Source organism: Manacus candei, unplaced genomic scaffold (assembly GCF_025592945.1).
Source record: "Manacus candei isolate 608988 ecotype Guabito, Panama unplaced genomic scaffold, ASM2559294v1 h1tg000002l, whole genome shotgun sequence".
Taxonomy (NCBI): domain Eukaryota; kingdom Metazoa; phylum Chordata; class Aves; order Passeriformes; family Pipridae; genus Manacus; species Manacus candei.
Genome location: NW_026138050.1, coordinates 5,915,623 through 5,934,743, shown reverse-complemented (window position 1 = coordinate 5,934,743; position 19,121 = coordinate 5,915,623). Strand labels below are relative to the sequence as shown.

At 45.3% G+C, this 19,121-nt stretch overlaps 2 protein-coding genes across 2 annotated transcripts in view; one reads left to right on the top strand and one right to left on the bottom strand.

Annotated features, from left to right (window-relative positions):
* Positions 1 to 274: 274 nt before the first annotated feature.
* On the top strand, positions 275 to 12,094 carry GET4 (guided entry of tail-anchored proteins factor 4). Its single transcript, XM_051782388.1, has 9 exons — positions 275 to 491; positions 4,497 to 4,575; positions 4,991 to 5,072; positions 5,380 to 5,529; positions 7,142 to 7,280; positions 9,175 to 9,315; positions 9,399 to 9,474; positions 9,655 to 9,727; positions 10,770 to 12,094. The coding sequence occupies exons 1-9, from the start codon at positions 334 to 336 to the stop codon at positions 10,856 to 10,858; spliced, it is 987 nt and encodes a 328-aa protein (XP_051638348.1). The 5' UTR covers positions 275 to 333; the 3' UTR covers positions 10,859 to 12,094.
* A 1,331-nt stretch (positions 12,095 to 13,425) lies between these two features.
* The window catches only part of ADAP1 (ArfGAP with dual PH domains 1), a 49,361-nt gene continuing 43,665 nt past the window's right edge, over positions 13,426 to 19,121 (bottom strand). Inside the window, exons 7-11 of the mRNA XM_051782004.1 lie at positions 17,201 to 17,284; positions 16,239 to 16,301; positions 15,851 to 15,922; positions 15,178 to 15,406; positions 13,426 to 14,775 (exon numbers count right to left, since the gene is read on the bottom strand). Of these exons, the coding sequence (XP_051637964.1) occupies positions 14,747 to 14,775; positions 15,178 to 15,406; positions 15,851 to 15,922; positions 16,239 to 16,301; positions 17,201 to 17,284 (477 nt within the window). The 3' untranslated portion in view covers positions 13,426 to 14,746. The remainder of the gene's footprint in view (positions 14,776 to 15,177; positions 15,407 to 15,850; positions 15,923 to 16,238; positions 16,302 to 17,200; positions 17,285 to 19,121) is intronic.

Genomic DNA, 19,121 nt, shown 5'->3' with positions numbered 1-19,121 from the left:
TAATTCCTGTCCCCAGCCTCGCCTGCGTCCCTGAGCCAGAGCAGCGCCCAGCCAGCGTTACTGCCTGCGCTCCATCACCCATTCCTTGATTTTTTTTATATGTTCTGCCGTTCCCCGGCGGGTTCAGCGATGCCGGACCCGCTCCCGGGGGTTCCTTCCTCGCCCTTCCCGGGGCCGTTATCGCTCCCCCCGCCCCCGTGACGCCGCGCGCAGCCGCGTGGAATGAGCCTCGCGGGCCGCCGTCCGTGAGGGCGGAAGCCGGGCAGCGAGGGGCCGGCGCTGCGTGCGCATGCGCCCCCCCGCCGCCACCGCCCCTCCCCGTGCTTCGCGTTGATGGCGGCGGCGATCATGGCGGCCGAGCAGGAAGCCGCGAAAGGCGGCGGCGGCAGGAACCGCGGCGGCGTGCAGCGCGTGGAGGGGAAGCTGCGCGCCAGCGTCGAGAAGGGCGACTACTACGAGGCGCACCAAATGTACCGGACGCTGTTCTTCAGGTAGGGCCGGGCCGCGCCGCCCCCCCCGCCCGGCCTTGCAGAGCCTTCCCACGCAGTGGGCTCCGCCGTCGCTCGCCGCGCCCGCGGCCGCTTCCAATTAGCCACGCTCCTGTCCATCTCGGAGTCCCGCTCCCTGATTGGCCCGCAGGGGGGCGGGGTGGGGCGGGCGCGCGGCGGGGCCCGGGCCGGGCCGGGGAGCGGCGGCCGGAGGGGCCGGAGGGTCCTCCGGGCCGGCCCCACCCCGGCGGCTCCGAGAGGGGCTCGAGGGAGACCCCGGCCCCAGCCCGGCTGAGGGAGCGGTGGAGCCCCTGCCCGGTCCCTGCCCCGGTGACGCGCGGCGGGTGTTGCGTTAAACTGCCCAGAGGTCACGGGCAGCGCGGAATTTAACCCCCCCTTCCCCCCAGGGCCTCTCGGCGGCCCCACGTCCCGGCGAGTTCGAGTGATGGTCCCCCGGCCTTCCCCCGGGGCTCGGCTCGGGGCTCGCCCCTGTCCCGGGGTTCGGGGCCGTCCTGGAGCTGAGCCCTTCGCGGCCCCTGCGCTGCCAGCTCGGCCCAAATGTCAGCGCGGGGGCTGTGTCGGGGTCTCGGGGTTTGAAGGTTGACTTGCTCGGCCAGGACACAGGGCTACTTTGTTACAGGGCACAGCCACCCTGTCAGATAGGGAAAGGGGCAGCTCAGCGTGGCTAAAATCGCCTGCATGGAGGAGTTTTTAAGAGTGAATTCCATCTGATGTAGTATTTGTGTATGTGACGGAGACTAGGTAGAGCAGGCCTGGGCATTTATTCAGAAATGTTGCTGTTGCCTCTTACGTCATAAGGAAATTATTTTTATTGCAAAACTTTTTCAGATTTTATGTTTCACTGCAACTTCTCTCATCAGCGTTTAAAATATAGGCCCTTGTGTTCAGGGGCACAGAATAAGGTGTTTGTTCCAGGGGCTTCCATGGTTGGTCCCAGCTTTGTTTTGCTTGTGGCTCTGCTAAGAGAGGTCAGGAGGGAAAATTGCCTTCACAGAATCCATTGGGTTGGAAAAGGCCTCTAAGGTCATCAAGTCTAGTCTTTGACCAGTCACCACCTTGTCAACTAGACCAGAACACTCAGTGCCACATCCAGTTGTTTCTTGAACCCTTCTAGGGACTGCGACTCCACCACCTCCCTGGGCAGCCCCTTCCAATGCTTGCCCACCTTTTCTGTGAAGAAATTTCCACCTTCCCGGTCTTGTGACTCCTGTCCTCAGACCTCATTTGAGTTGGGATAGGAACAGGCCTATGACAAAGCACAGAAGAATAGCAGCCAGAGAAGAAAGTCCTTGATGCACAGTCCTATTTCTGCTCCCAGTGTTCATCAGACAGCCTGCCCTGCCCTGCCCCCGTGTACCAGCACCATCAAATTAAAGCAGTTCATTCTGCCATGACCCTCTGATGGGATCAGCAAGGCACCATCCAGGCCTTAAGACTTAAATTGTATTTGGGAATAAATCTAAATTTAAGACAAAGCCTGGCCTATTTTATAGTAGGGATTATGTGATGTGGTGTCTGCAGTGGTGCAAAAAGTCTTGGCTCAGCGGGTCACTTCTCCTCCAGTCCTCTGGATGTATTAACTCACATACTTTGCTTAAGCCTCTCTGAATTAATTTGGAATCAAAAATCCTGCCTTTTCAGTTTTAAGTGCAAGTGAAAGGAGGTGCTCAATTAATTGAAAAGGTGACATTTGCATGGCTGGGAAAAGGACTTCCTTCTAGGCAAAAAGGTGAAATGTGACTGTGAAACTTGTTTGGAAAGTCACTGCGGCCAAAAGAAAGTGCTGGATACTCTTGTCACTCCTCTGTAAAATGTGTTAAATATCAGCATTTTTCCAGAGACACGTTAACACAGACTGGGATGACCTCAGCTCTGGAATTGTGATTGGGATAGCCAGTGCTTACTCCTTTTAAACACACTGGCCTGTAAAACGTTAGTCTGGTCTGTCAGAGGTTAAACTTGAAATCCTGACTCAGTTTTATACACTGAGATGAATTTGAGGGTGGAGGAGGGGAAGAAGTGGAGGAGGAAAGATTACCATAAGCCTGCCTCCTGCAGAGTTATTATCCCTCCTTGTGATCCACAGAGCAGGTGGAAAACTGCTGTTCCTGCCTGACCCTGAGCTCCTCTGAAGAGGAGCACCTGGGCTGGTTGGTGTCACTCCACAGACTGGCTGGGCTGAACCCTTCTCTCTTCATGATTTGGTGACTGAGTCAAACTTCCAAGTGTAACATCCTTGTGACATCAATTTCTATTTTCCTGACATTGCTAATGATTTTTCTGGTATGAATAATATGTTCCAGGATTTCCATTGTCCTAATTACCATTTAGAGCAGTGCCATCAATATTTATTTTTTATTAAATAGAACTTTTCTTATAAAAGTTCTTTTAAAAAAAACCCTAACACTTTAAAATGTATTTTATATTGTGAAACCATTTTCAGCATCTTTTAGTATCTTCTGTAATAATTCCCAGATTAAGAGCTCCCAAATAGCATTGTGAGTCTGCTGGAAATAGAACTTGTGGAAGTGGATCCACACTGAGTCAAACTCCTAGAAGCAAACCTGGATGTGAGCCCAACTATAAAAACATTGGAGCTGCGGATGTGTTTGACTCACATGAGGAACATTCACCGTGGTGGTTGCAAATCCAAATTGCTGAGGATCCTTATTCCAGCACACCACCATTGTGCCATCCATTATTTCAGTTCTGCTACTTTGTATAAGAGACCTTGGGGTTTGTGGGAGCTGCTGAGCAGGATGGGAGGACTGTCTCCTTCCTTGTTTGTTGTCTATGTGATGTTACCAGTAGGGCCTGTTCCTGGAGCTGTCACGTGTGACAGGAATCTCAGGCTCAGCACAAGAACTTTGGGATGCATTGCTCCATCCAGTTGTCCCCCTGGTTAGTGTGACACCCCCCATGCCCTCTCTGTCCCACCACCCCCTGACTGCTTCACCCCAGAGATACCAACCCCTGTGTTACCCCACGGGGACTCTGAGGCTTTGGGTCACCTTGGGGGACCTCTGGGCTGCAGGAGCAGAAGGGCTGCCCTGACCCCCAGGGAATGGAAAGGGGTGACACGGGCACAGCCCAGCCAGGTGTGGCACAGAGGACAAACCAAACACTGCAGGTACTAAAGCAGCATGGTCATCTTATCTCTGCTGATAGGAGAAAATCAGCTGCTGTTATTAACTACTGAGAACACAAACTTCTTGAGAAGCAGTTAAGAGAAATGGAATTTGGAAACTATGTCTGCTGCCACACCTAAACTGGGCTTTTATGGGAAATGCTGTGCTTATAATCTAGAGCTTTAGTTACTGGTAGTGATGATGTGCAGGAGGCTGCAATCACAGCTGTGTGGTCAGAGGCTCCTGAGGTTGAGAACAAGTTCTTTCATTCCTCATTTCTTGGTTGACTCTTAAGTAAGGAAGATGAAAGCTGCAGCAGGTGTGTTTTGAAGTGTTACATTTTGTTTCTTTTAAAGTGTCCTATGGTGAATCTTGCTGGCTGATGTCCCCTGGCAGAGTTGTTATGGTCAGAGAGACTTAAACCAGTGGAAAGGAGACATCAGTGAGGAGAGGGCTGGAGTCACTTGGGCAGTGTGTGAGCTCTCCAGGCGCTGTTCCAAAAATTGTTTCACTGGGATGGCTTTGGTAAAGGCTCCAAAGTCACCTTCTGAGTGGTGTAGTTCAGTGCATTGGCATATTTTACTCAGGTGAACCCCTGGCATCATTGCCTTTTCTTTGTTCCAGCCCAAATCAGATTTGTAGCTCTCAGTTTTCATTCTTGTGTCCTTTGCTTTGTTCCATGAAGTCTGGAGCAGAAAACAAATTGCAACTTGCAGTTAAAGCTACATCATTATTGAAACTAACCTGATTTAAAAATAAATTATTTGTTGCCTTTATTTTAAACTTTAGTGATCTTTGAATCCTTTAAGTATAACTAACTTCATGGTAATTTTTATCATGGCTTTGGTATTTTTTTCAGGTATATGTCACAAGGAAAACACGCAGAAGCAAGAGAACTTATGTATTCAGGGGCTTTGCTGTTCTTCAGTCATAACCAAGTAAGTCACTGGTTTTGTGTGTGTGGTTTGGGTGGCAGGGGATTGTTATTCCAAGATTTTGAGAGATGAATGGTGAGTTCTGAGGGGTAAATGTTTGGGCTAATTGCTTTGTAATCTTTTGTTTTATCTCTTTGTTGAGCCTTTCTCCACGAAGAAGGATTATTCCAAACTGGAACATGCAGCAGAAGTGTTTGTGAGCATCCAAACAATAACCATGTTTTGCTTTCCTGGAGGCTTCTCTTTTGATGCCATCAAATTACTATAATTTTTTTATAAAGGAGGGCTGAGACTTGATGCTGTGCCTTGGCTGTAGACGTTGATAAAAGTATTAAACCCGCTGCTGCCAAAATTCTGGCTGATGTTTTCTTTTATGTGCTCATATGTTCATCACTGCCAGTGTGTGTCTGTTTTGTAGCAAAACAGTGCTGCTGATCTGTCCATGCTGGTTCTGGAGTCCTTGGAGAAATCGGATGCAAAAGTAGCAGAAGACCTTTTAGGTGAGGTGACCTTTGCACTCGGTTTGATGGTGTTCAGCTGTGCTTTCCCTTCACAGTGACTGTTGTTAATAGCCTTGAAAGCTGCAATCCTGTTTGGATGCATTCCCACATGGCTCAGGGTTACCTTCCCCATAGAAATGGACTGAGGGGAAAGTTTATTAGAGAATAATGGATTCCTGATAACTTTGTGGATGTTTGGAACTAACATCGCTGCCTGTCTTAAAGATGTATCTTATAAATGCACTAGAAGCAGCAGATCATGTTATTTCTTTTAATGCTAAATATTTTTGAATCTTATTGTTTCTAGAAAACTTGGCTAAATTGTTTAGTTTAATGGATCCAAATTCTCCTGAACGAGTGGCTTTCGTATCCAGAGCACTAAAATGGTCCAGTGGGGGATCAGGAAAACTTGGACATCCAAAACTACACCAGTTACTAGCTATTACCCTGTGGAAAGGTAAGAAAAATCAACTGGCTTTTTTGTGTTTCCCTTTATATTGAAAGCAAGATATTATATGAGATCTACTTTGGAAATAATCTGAGGAAGCTGAGATAGAAGTGATTGATTGAGTTCTGCCATTATCTGATTTTTGCAATAACATCATCTTAATGTTACTAACAGGAAAAAAAATGGAGCTGTAGCTCTACATTAGTGCAAACCTCAAAACACAACTGCTGTAAGGCTCTCTATAAATGACAGATTGAATCTTTGGACATTGAGGTAGTTTGTGTCATTAGCAGGAAAATTGCTGGGGAGCAAAGCTGTTTTGTTGGTGAGGATTTTTGTTTTTAAATCCTGGATAAACATGACAAAGATTGAAACAACCCACCTGGTATCCAAAACAGTCTCTGGACTGTAAATAAGTACTTTTTGAGAAGTTGGCCAGCAGGCTTATTCCAGAATGAATGCTCTTGCCTTTTATTTATGAGCCATTTTATCATTTGTGATGGGATGTCAGATAAACACAAAATGATCTAAATAATTATTTTAATTGTGGATGATAGCCAGTTTTTAAAGTCTTGTGTTCAAAACATAACAAAGGTGATTGAGAACAGTTGAATACATGCCATTTCTTCTGTGGTTTCTCATGAATAACTGTGCAAAATGATTGTTTATTTTACATTTTTCAGTAGCTGCCAAGTGATGACAGTGGTTTCATGTAACAATCCTGACCCCAATAATGGTCAACACTGCAGCTCATCTTCTGTCTGCTTGCCATAGGCAATCCCATAGCTGCTCCCATGGACTTACATTAGCCTGATGGCTGCTGCCAGCCAGAAAGGGAAGATTTTCCTCAGAGCATTTGAGTTAGAAGCTGAGCTACAATTAGGATAAGAAACAGTTGCATTCTGAAAGTAAAAAACTTCATTTTGTAGCTGTCTGCTCACTGTTCTCTTGAAGAGCAAAATGCCTACATTTCCTTAGTCTGTATTTTTTTGAGTTTCATCAGAAAAGACTCAGATTTTTAAAACAAAGCTTTCAAATTCCAAGAGTTAGCAGCTCTCGGGTTCTGTCATTGCAGTGATTTTTGCACGATGCTTTGCTTCAAGTTCTAACAAATCATTGCCATTTCTTACACCTTTCTCCTGTATAATTGCTGTTCTGTTCAGCATATGGAAGCAATTTTAATTTTGATAGCGAGAGTGGGCTAAGCTAAAAATAGGAAATCCCTCCTTTCTGTGCACTTAGAAAGAAGGACGCTGAAGGTGCTGTTTGACTTCTTGGTGCACATGGTCTGATGTGGAATTTCTTGATGAAAGCATGTGAAGTGTCAATATGCACTTAGATAAAATGATATGACCAAAGTTCAAGCCAGCGGTAGCTGGCATTGAATAAACTGTATTTAATAGCAGTTTTTCAAATGTATTTAAGTTGAAATTTATTATTATTTCCCTTTGTAAGTTGTCTGTAACTTATAAACTTTTTACTAGTTGTCTTGTTTATATACCACGTGCGCAGGTGTTGTTCTTTTACCAGCTGATAAAGTGCAAGCCTAATAAATTTTGGGTTTGCACTCAGGTATGATGAACTGATTTCTTAAAAGCCTTTTTCTTTTTTCTTTTTCCAGAGCAAAACTATAGTGAATCTCGGTATCACTTCTTGCACTCCACAGATGGTGAGGGCTGTGCAAATATGCTGGTAGAATACTCGTCGTCCCGCGGATACCGCAGTGAGGTGGACATGTTTGTAGCTCAGGCAGTACTACAGTAGGTGTTAAACTTCTGTGCAAGTATTTTGCTGAGATGACATTGTGTTTTGGGGCTGGTTTAATCAGGATAACTGTAGGTTTAACCATGCATCCTTTTCGAAAGAAACTGTGAAACTGGCCAGAGCTTCTGAAAGTCATTTTGCGTGGTAACAACAGGAGAAAACCATCTGAAAACTGGTGTGTTAAATTGGTCAGACTGGAGAGGAAAAAAAAACAACCAACGTATTGAGGTTGAAACCTGAAATCCTGTTAATTGCCTGAAGAATTAATGCAATCTGTTAGACCCTGAAAGCACAGTTCTTAGCTTTGTTAATACCACTTTATGTCCAGTTAGGGCTTACCTTGATGTTCTTACAAAGACTGGACCTAAGCAGGCTCTATATTTACCTTTAGCACAGTTCTTGCTCTCAGTCTCATCCTCAGAGACAATTTATCCTGGTCACCCTGGTCCTTGAGCAGCAGCACTATGGCTTTTGGTTTGACAGAGTTGCTGCTGGCTCTCATTTACTTCAGGCATTTCTTTTGTAGGAGGTGGGAATGCAATTATGTGCTTTTGCAGAGCTCATGTAGAATGAAGGTTGACAAAGCCAATTTTACTGTGTTTAATCAGCTGATGGCTTTCTTCAGTCAGGGAAAGCAGCTCATGGAGGAGTCTGAGGAGGAGGTGGAGACAGGACTGTGTGGCAGGGACTCAGGGAGAGAGTAGGTGTTGGGGGAGAGGGAGGAGGTGCGAGCAAGTTTGTCTCTCTTTTGGCAGCACTGAGCTGTCATATCAGATTTGTCCTCCTTTCCATAGCTGGTTGCTATAGATTGCTGTGATTTTGAGCAGTAGCTCAAATCCTTTATGGAAATCCAGTATAAGCAGGACTCTTAAGCAATTTTATGGGGCTTTGCTCTGGAGGGGGGGAAATTCTGGACAGAAATTAAGAGTAAAAGACTATTTTTTCAGTGTTTACACAGCACTACTACTGCATCCTTTACTGGCCTATATCTCAAATACTGTGCTAAATCCTCTTACATAGCAGTTTATACTCTAATGAAAATAATTGCAGTTCCTTGCCTAGCAGTGAGGCAAAAGAGCCCCAAGCCCTTGCACATGTGAGGGTGCAGAATTAGCGGCCAGCCTGCCATCAAAAATGAGATGGCTCGTGGCAACCTTCCTAGACCCTGCTGGCAGCATTTGTCCCACATAAAGGCCCGTGGGACTGGCAGAGATTGCCAGTTAAATTAACTGGACCTGAATGAAGATTTGATTGGTTTGGGGGATCGATCTGTTGGCTGGGGACAAAGGGCTTGGGAGCTCGAAGTGTAGCTTTATTATGAGACTTTTAGGCATGTGTGTTGAACTTATTAATGGTCCTGATGCCATGTTATTTTGAGGTGGTGCCAAAAGAATGGCAGATTCATTGAACACTGACAGATACATACTGAAAGGAGATGTGTTTTGGATTGGATTTAATTCAGTTTTTGCCTCAGCATAGTTATCTCTGGACCAGTAAATGCAATATCATGTTAAATGTGAATTACAGGGTAGCCAGTGTTTCCACATTTTGATTAAATTAATGCTCTGTATTAGTAACCATCCTGTGTACAAGCTGCTTAAATCCTGGTTAAACTCATTCTTTATTATTTAATGTCTGTTCTCCCTCCTAACCTGCCTATTCCACAGTGTATTCTAGTAGTGATTTTCCCCTTCCTCAGTTGATGGCCAGACCATTCCCAAAGATGTACATCTCTGCCAGTTGGGTTTTGCCATCAGTTTAAGCCTGAGATGGCCTCTGTGCACAAATGAAGTAGATTGTTGAGCTTTTGACTTCCCTTTTTCTTTCTGCGTGTGAAAGTGTTTTTCTGCCTTTTGTTTTTAACTTGCCTTGTTCTCTTTCCTTTTTCAGATTTCTCTGCTTAAAAAATAAGACCAGCGCATCAGTTGTTTTCACGACATACACACAGAAACATCCTTCAATAGAGAAGGGCCCACCCTTTGTTCAACCACTGCTAAACTTCATCTGGTTTCTCTTGTTGGCAGTTGATGGGTACAGTCTGATTTCTGTCATGTTGTTCTTGGTTTATTTTTCAGTTGTTACTGAGATTACATTTTTGGTTGTTTCCTTTCTAGAGGAAAACTAACAGTATTTACAGTATTGTGTGAACAGTATCAACCTTCGCTGAAAAGGGATCCCATGTATAATGAGGTGAGTTACTCATAAACAGGATTTAACCTCCTGAATTAGTTAAAAAATAGCTGGTTGTCTCCTGTTTTGTGACTTGTAAATAGAAGTTGGTGATCTACCTTGTGTGGGTGACTGTTGCCCACAGTATTTCCACCAGTAAATGGAATAAATGACATTTTTCTTCATCTTGTGTCGTTTCAGTACCTAGATAGAATAGGACAGCTTTTCTTTGGAGTTCCACCCAAGCAGACCTCGTCCTACGGAGGATTGCTAGGTATGGTTGGTTTGTAGCACCACCAGACTTACATAAAACATCTGTGCTGGAAACATAATCTGTTCTAATGAATTTATAGCTCTTTCCATAGCCTGTAGAAACAGTCCCTGCTGTAGAATACAGGATTAATTGGTTGCATGTGATACTAGTTTGGTGGAGTTAGTAGACCTCTCATCTTTGAGAAGGGGAGAAGCATGTAAATGACTCTTATGGTTAATTTTTGACATTGTAGTATAACTTCCTAGTGTAAAGAAGCTTCTTACTGGTGTTAAAGCTTAATTTCCTCAGACTTCAGTGGCTGATTTTCCTTAAGTCAAGTCTGGGGCTCTGTTAGAGTTCTAATACTGCCCTTCTAGAAGAAATGAAAGGGAATTGAGAATTTCAGCCCTCATTTCCTGGCTCTTGAGTAAAAGGTGAATAAAATTGAATGTTTTCCCTTGAGAACTAAGCTTCTTTGTTTGTAAACTGACTCGAAGCTTTAACTACAAATATCAATTCACTGATACCCAAAGTTTGGTGAAAAACACGAACATCACGTTTTTACCATCTGTAATTTGCTTTTCAGCAATTCTGGCACCTTTAAGTGCATTTGAATTTCTAACAAGTTTTTTACAGCCTGACGCAGGACCGTTGCTGCCTTCTTGAGAGTTTCACTGCTACTCATGTGGTTGGGTGTGTTTTCCCCTCAGGATGCAAGTGTAGCACATAAATATGTAACTTTGATGGGTTTTTCCAGTGTATTGTTAGAGAAGGAACAGTATCAGTAAACAGCAGCAGTCCTGTGTAGGGCTAACAGTGTGCAGCTTCCCAAATCAATATTCTTAATGGACACCAGTGTGAAAATACTAATGTCTTGCTTCAAAAAACACTCTCCTCTTAAATTTTTTTTTGGTTGTGTGTTCTTGTTGGGTTTTGTTTGTTTTGTTTTTTTTTTTTTTGTTACAGGACTCTGCACCATAGCAGGATGGAAGGAGATCAGTTAAAAGTTTTTGAGATGAGAATGTAAAACTAGCAATTTTAACTGTCCTGTATTTCATTCTAGGAAATCTTTTAAACAGTCTGATGGGAACTGGAGAAGATGATGACACAGAAGATGGTCAGGAAGACAGCAGTCCTATCGAGCTCGACTGAATGTTGTTGTCATTGGGTGCCGTGTAAATCTGATGATTCGATGACTCCAAAGACACTTTTGGAATTTGAATCCTGCGGTTGTTTCTTGGCGCCTAAAAGGGCTCCTCTGGTCTTTTAGAAATGGTTGCTGAAATGTTTATAATGTCGGTCTATATTATTTATGTAAAAAAAAAAAAAAGAAAGATACCAACAAAAAGTAGCCAAACGAACCAATCGGAGCAGTTGTTAGTGGGTTTCCGATGCAGCGGCTGGTGACTGATTAAAACATAGTCTTCTGCGGTTTCTGATGCAGTATTCCCTTTTGCACAGTAATTCAATAAAGCATAAACATGGGTCTTGTCCTTCATGGCCTGCCCAGTACCGTCTCTGTTATGAGAAAGCCTCCTTGACCTCTGCCCTCTCCAAGGAAGATCTCGAAAGGCAGGGGGAGCAGTTGAATAATTTATTTGCGAGGCTGGTGCCAAAAGTACTGCGAGACGAGCCAGGCAGCGTAATTTGAGATGCACATGCAAGAGACATTGATACAAGAACTTGCTTCCACTGCCATGAGTAACATGCACACCCTTCATACTGCCTGTCCCTCTCCCCAGGGTCTGGCTCTGGCCGAGCCCACACGTGTGTTTTTAGCCGATACTTCCTGAAAAGCACAAGATTTGAATTGCTCTTGAGTAAAAGCCCATCAGTGGAACGTAGGTAATTGGCTTCCATCTGGCATCTAAAATACCTCCTCTGGCTTGTGGCTCTTCTCCTTTGGAACAGATTCCTTTCCAGTGTAAGTCCATAACAACGTACAGGCGACGGCGTGACAGTGACACAGTTTGCCGTGAGCCGTGTATGTGTTTGAACTGAGCTGTGTGTAAAGAAAAGGGATACTGCAGAACTCCTGGTTCTTTATGATATATTTATTTTTCTTGGGTGATTGATTCATTTAACATTTTCTGTTAAAAAGAATAAATCAATAAATAATGGAGTAACTTCACCCCCAGCAGTAGGCATAGCCATTCTCCATCTCCTCTGTAATGCAGCACAGTCTGGTGCAGGGAACAGATGAAAGGGTGGGGAAACAATGCTTTATTTTTTCACGATGAAAATAAAAAAGCTTAGATTAATAAACAGCAATCATGCATGGGGGAGGGATTAATACAAATTTATTGACTGTATGAAAAAAAAAAAAAGGCATTGACAGGAAGACTTTGTGTTAATTGTGAAGTCTCAAATAAACACTTTATACCAGGATGTGCAATAGTGCTGCTTTCTGGGAGATTTCCATGCAGAGATCTTAGTTTCCTTGCTGTTTTTTCCACTCTGCATTTGACTATGGGTCATCCAGCCCTCAGTGCTGCAGCTTCACCTTTGTGCAGTGAAGGCATAATTCTAGGGGGTTATTGGAATGTCTGGAGAAGAGGTGGATTGCTTTGATTTGCAGCAAGTTTAAGGAAGAGCTGCCTACCCAGGATGGTGCTGCAGGCATTTAATAAATGATCTGGAATGTCGACAGAGGTTTAGAACCACATCATTTCATTGCCTTTGGCTGCCAGGAATGGGTGGTGTAAGGTGTCCACAGGTGTCCAGCAGCAGTGTCCCCTCCTGTGTCCTGCATATATGACCCAGTGTGAGGTTACATTTGTGTATATACACACGCATATAAACAGCCTTTTGTGTAGATTATAATTAAATAATTGTATGGCATATAATTTATAATATATTATTCTTAATTATACATACACAAAGACCAATCTTTACAGCTAGTTATAAAACATAAGCAATGTGTCCAATCTGTCCTCTCCCTGCTTGTGCCGTGCCTTGGTTGGTAAGTAAGGACGAGTGAGCCTGAGTGTGTGTGCAACATTTATAAATACTCTTAATACAAATTAAATATATCATTATAGTTGTGCATGTGGATATACTTGTGTTTATATGCAATATATTCCTCTTACATTTATATGTTTATAAATTATATACTTATATAAAAAGCATGCACATGTTTATATAACTACATATTTTATAAAATTGCAATTATAAAAATGTATATAGACAGGTGTATGAAATACATTTAGTTTATATATTTGTAAATTAAATGTATGTATCTGAGTGCTATATATACATGCATGTGTGCATATGAACAGTTCATACATACACACATATATTATACTCTATGTCCTATGCAGTTTATAGTTGTGTCTGTGAATAGTCAAAAACCATTTCATAATATTTATGTCTATAATCCTAAGAACTAGTATGAGTGTATATATATGTATATCCATGTATATATGTGTGTATGTGTGTGCATACATACAGGAGTATTACACAGAAAATATATAGAATCTACACTATAAAATACACACATATACACAAATAATATATAAAATAATACACATAACTGTGTGTAGCTTGCATGAAATATATTTACCTGGAATATGTCATGTGCAGCTTCTTCCTCACCAACACCCCACAGAGCAGCCCAGGGTGGGGCAGACGGTTTTGTGGGTGTCCCACACCCCCAGAGCTCTGCCTGTTCTATGAACCCCACCTCCCTCCCCTGCCCCAGCACCACACGGCCACGGCTCTGACATAATAATAATTTATTGGTTCGAATGACATTTAGTACCACAGTTGTCTTACCAGTGACAGAACGAATGCACACAGCTGATGAGATGCTCTCAGTTACACACACCAACCTAAGGAACGCGTTGGACGGGTCCGTGTCCAGGGCTGGTCCTTTCACAGACGCCAGAAATTTCATTTTTGGGTAAAAATCCAGCACCTGGTGTGCAGGTCCCAGCCCGCCCGCCCCGACTGCAGGAATTACAGTGCTCAACACCGCGCTGAAACGTCACTTCAAGCAGCTTTTTTTTTTTTTCCTTTTTTTTTCTTGGCAGAAAAAGAAAAAAAAAATCAACCAAAAAAAAATTTGAGAGAATTATTGGGGAAAAAAGTGCAACCACCAAGACTGGAGAAGGGACGTGCCTGCTGGGGGTGGGCTGGGACAGGCTTTGATGTGCCTGTCAGCAAAACTGCACCTAAAGCTCAACCCCCCCCCAACTCCATACCAGGCTCCCAAAAGGGTGCAATCCCCCCCAAACCATGACAGAGGAATGACCCAGGGAGCAGAGCACAGGCCTGGCCCCCAAAGCTCTGCTTCCCCAGCATTACCTCATGGGTTCCTGTCTCCCTTGCAGGGCTGCAGGGTTGGGGCAACACTGCTCTGTCCCCACTGAGTCCCCTTCTCCCTGCCCTTCCCTAAGCAGTAATGAGCCTGATGGTGCCCATTTCCTCTATTTCTAAATCCCATTTGACCCTGTCCAGGTGCAGCATCACCACCCCTCCACAGGGAGGTAATTTACTTATCATTTACCCCAATGCCATGGGGAGGCCCAGCTGTTTTGCACAGCACCAGTTCAGGTGTTTCCAGGCTGCAATTTCCCATCCCACGAGGATGTCACAGCTCAGGGACTCGCAGCCCCCTGGAAAGGGCTGGCAGCCAGCCTGGACTGCAGGGATGCTCAGCTCCAGAGCCCAGGGACCTGCACATGTGGAAAAGCTCCATCTCCCCCTGGGATGAGCCACCAATAGTCTTTGCCATCCTGCTGAATCTGGGTGGGACACCCCTTCCAGTGGGTGTGGGGTGATGGGGGGGGGCAGGACCACCTGTCCCATCCCGTGGAGCAGCTACAGAGCTGAATTTCAAGTTGGATCAGCATCTTCTCCAAAGTTCTGCTGCCGTCCTTCTCGGTTTCCAACATGATCAAGTGAATGATGAGGGGAAAGGGAAGTATTATTATTATTATTACTGTTATTATTATTAATTATTATTTTAAACATTTCAAATAAAACCACGTTGTGTTGTAAACAGAAGCTCACTCCTCAGGTCTGCCCAGCCAGTCCCAGCTAAGGTTTATGTTTGAAATGGGCTTCCACTGAAAGGAAAAAGCAGAGAAAATAAAGTTAAAAGCAGGATAAGCACTGGCAGGCAGTGGCAGCCCTGCATAAGCCCACCCTGCTAATGGTTCTTGTTGTGCTGATGCTCCTTGGCTCCGATTATTCTTATAGCTCTACGACTGATCCTTACAGCACCATGGGCATCAAACCAAAGGCAATGAAGAAGGAAGGATACCATCCTCCTCCTCTCAGTGTGAGCCCCTCTCTGCTCAAACAGCCTTTGTATCCTCCCCCGACATCCTTCATGGGCTGCCCCGCTCACCTCGTACAGGAGGGAGCGATGTCGCTGCATCCCCAATGCCCCTCCAGCCATCGCATCCTCCAACACCTGGGAAATAGCAGAGCCAAGGCTGACATCCAGCCCCCACCAGGAAACACACCTGCGTATTCCTGAGGCAGCATGGGCCGGCTGATGACTTTCTGAAAGGTCGTAATCCACTCCAGCTGGTCATCCTCTGTCTCGCAGGCGAAGAGGAATTTCCGATCCGGGGTGACGATGGTTATCCCGTGCTGCCAGTGGTTTCCCTGCGTGGACGGTGGGAGCCCTTCCAGCACCTTGTAGCTGTTTTCCTTGCTCCCAATAAAAACTTCCCCTCTAGCAAAGGCATCCTAGGAGACAGCAGAGCAGTCAGGCAGCTGTGAGTGTGAAGGGGGCGCTGGGTCCCAGACAGCTGGGACATGGCTCACCCTGCATCAGCCAAAAGTCCCATGAGCCAAACCCCAACAGCACCAGCCACCCCAAGAACCCCTGCTCATCCCCCAGGGGCACCCACAATACAGCACCAACACCAGGGAGCCAAAATCCAGATGCAGAATGCCCAGTGAACAGGGCTTCCAAAGAATTTTTGGTGAGTATCTATGAACAGGGCTACTGCACGCTGGACACCAGGCAGAGCCACTGAGCAGTGACAGCTTCGTGCCCTCTTGGCTCTCCCACCAGCCTGAGCTTCACTGCAGATTATTACTATCAGTATTATTATTACTATTATTAAAATTACTAGTATTATTATTGCAGATAATTCCCAACAGGCAGCCCAGGCACCTTCATCTTACCAGGGGATCTTTGAAATACATGAGCCGTCGGTCATCCATGGTGAACCATCGCTTCTTGAATCCCTCTGTTTGCTGAAGAGTCAAAAATGCTGGATTACACACTGAAACAGCACAGCTTTTCTCTTACCAGACATGATCCAGGAGTCTCAAGGCACTTGGAGGACCCTGATGGCCTGGGGGAGTTGAGAACAGGCAGCTTCTGTGTCATCAGGAGACACCACAGCCAGGGTCTGGGCCAGCTGTACCATGGGGGCTTGCAGGAAGGGGCAGTGAGTTTGTGGTTTTGGATTCTTTTTTTAATGTTTGCTCCCAGGTGATAAAAATGTATGGTGTTACAGCTTTGCCTCTCTGGCAAAATATAATACATGAGAAATATTTCATATCCTACCTTTGGCCCCGTTTTCTCCATGTATCCTTCCTTCAGGTAGTTTCTAGAAAGCTTTGGCACCAGCTGGAGCAACCAAAGAGGAGAAAAAAGAGAGCAAGGTGAGGTTGGAGGGGGCTGGGGGGTCACTGGGTGCTGGGCAGGGCTGGGGGGTCACTGGAAGGAAAGCCCACACGGAGTTGGCCCCCAGCCCTGAACCCACACAAGAGGTGGATGCAGAACCATGAAACATCTTTGAGCACTTCACCAGCACAGCCAGCAGCCTCCAGGAGGAGCCCCAGGGCTGCCGGGGCAGCCAGAGAAGGAGCCACCCTGCACCTCAGAGCCGACTGGACCCCTCCCAGGTAATTAGTGGAAGGCAATTAGATTTCAAAATCTATGGTCAAGGAGGTAGCAGGGAGTAATCAACAACAACCAGCCCCAGTGACGTTACCAACTGCAACCCCCAGCCCTGGCTGCCAGTGCAGCCTCTGGAATTAGATTAGCAAAGGGTAACACAATTAGCAGCTCCAGCACCCGGAAAACACAGCCAGAGATTCATAAGCCAGGCTGCATTGACCTGCACACAAGAACTCATCCAGAGGCCTGGGTATGGCACTGACATCCTTCTGCTTTCATCTTTTCTACCTTACAGCCTTTGTTTCAGCTTTCTGGTATTACAGCAGCAGAAAGATGCTGATAGCTTCCACACACATGGCAGTGCTGGAGTTACTCACACACACAACTCACGTTGTGAGGGTGAACATGTGTGACTGCACGTGCACGTGCTTTCCAAGGCTGGATGTTGGGAGCAGGTGCTGCACGTGGGCTCGACATCCCACCACAGTCATTTCAGCCTGGTAATTGTAAAATGCTCCGAAGGATGGAGCACTCCCCAAGCCTTCCAGCTTGTTAACAAGATGCTAAAAATGAGCAAGAGGGGAAAAGGAAATTAAAAAACCGACCAAAACTGCAGGAGCACTCACATCAACATCGCTGGCTCCAGGGAATGCCACTTGTAAGTAATGGAAACGTGCTGCCCGGATGGCGTTGAACCAGTCCACTATTTCCTAATAAAGAGAAAGAAAAGCACAGTGAGGAACATAGTCTGCACACAAAATAACCTGGTCCTGCTGCATTTTATCTCTCTGATCGCTGTTCCCAGTGCCAGGGCACAGTGTAGCAGCAGTCCTAAAAAATACAGAACACAGCAAACGGGCGAAGGATGGGGAACATCTGCCTGCTGTCCCGGGCTGCCAGATGTGCACAGAGCTCTGCAGCAACCAGTGAGCACCAAGGGGCTTTCTGCAGAGGGAAGGATTTAAACACATCTCTGAACCGGCAAAACCAGCCCCAAATCAGCATTTGAGATACTGAGCCTGACCTTATAAAATGGCTTGGCATGTGCTGGCTGGTGCAAAAGCAGCCTGACACCCCCGCAGCCCCCTCACTCCCCCTGCCCTCCCAGCCCCTCTGGCAGGACATCTGAGCAATGCCTGAATCCCACCCAAAATCTAGCAATATACTTCAGTGCCTTGCTAAAAGAGTAGGTCAGTATCTCTTTATCTTTGTACCCCACTCTATCAGTTATGTCTGCGAGTCCTTCAGAGACAGCCACAGTGACACCAAAGCACCAGCTCAATTCCCAGAAGCTCTGGCACTTCGTCCTTTGCTTGGTAAAAGTCTGTCTCCATTTTTTGCCCCCTAAAAAATACTTTGCTTGTTTTTAAACTCATTTTTTCATTTGCCTCTGGTGAGACCCACAGAGCTTGTATTGCACCAGATGCCTCTTTGAAGGTTTCACTGAGAAATGCCACGTTAATTTTAAGCACTTGAACATTGCCTTGTGGTCTGAGGGTGTGAGAAAAGGAAAGGCATGTTGGAAGGGATATTTACAGCTTCCCTCCTTGGGATGCTGGGATGCTGAGCTGTGGGAGAGGGATGCTGAGCTGTCCAGCTGTCACTAATGCACATGAAGCTTCACACATCAGGGACATGTTCAATGAGCCAGACTTAATCCTAAAATAAACACTGCCGACCCCTTCAGGTGAGGTCGCTGTAGTGTAGGAAAGATCATATCAAAGGAGAAGTCAGCCCTCAGTAAGATTTAAACTTTTTTATGCTTTAAAAATGATTGGGGTGGGGGGGAAAGGCTCTTTTGTGAAATTTGTGAGATCTCGGTTTTAGGGAGTTGAATTAGGGTTTCTCAAAAATGATCTAATGTGGCAAACAGCCATCTTCAAATATTTAAAAGTTTTGTTTTGGTTTGTAAAGCTACTTCAAGTTGAAGGGAAAAAAACCTGAAACATAATACAACAAACAACTTTTTGGAAAATTCTGACCTACTTGTCTGAGGTTTTACTCACTTATCACTTGCTTTCCTTACTCTAAGCAGCTAAGGAGACCCCAGATAGCATCACAAAGAGGATCAGCAAGAGGAATTCACTTCTGAAGTTAATGATGACCAAACCAGGCAGGAGATAATGACCAATGAGCTGCAATGTTAAAAGGTTGTTATCTCATACAATCACCAATGGATGGCTAAATATATATATAAATATAAATATATATATATATACACACATATATATATATAAATATATATACATATATATATATTTATCTATCTGTGGGTCTCTTTCTTGATCGTGATGCAGAAAAGCAGAGGCTGAAACCCTTGCTGACTTCCAGCAGTCAATTCCTTTTGGGATATTGATCCCCCATCACCAGAAATGGGGTTTGATCAAATTCTTCCCTGTGAGGGTGGTAAGACACTGGCACAGGTTGCCCAGAGAAGCTGTGGCTGCCCCACCCCTGGAAGTGTCCAAGGCCATGTTGGATGGGGCAGCCTCCAGTCTCAAAGGGCAGGAGCTCACCCCAGAGTTTCATCTTCTTGCAGCCCTCACT

Excerpts from the sequence above, each read along its gene's own strand:
- GET4 (XM_051782388.1), top strand. The coding sequence starts at position 334 with ATGGCGGCGGCGATCATGGCGGCCGAGCAGGAAGCCGCGAAAGGCGGC. Across the intron at positions 5,073-5,379 it reads AGTAGCAGAAGACCTTTTAG|AAAACTTGGCTAAATTGTTT; the intron begins GTGAGGTGACCT and ends TATTGTTTCTAG. Across the intron at positions 7,281-9,174 it reads GTAGCTCAGGCAGTACTACA|ATTTCTCTGCTTAAAAAATA; the intron begins GTAGGTGTTAAA and ends TTCCTTTTTCAG.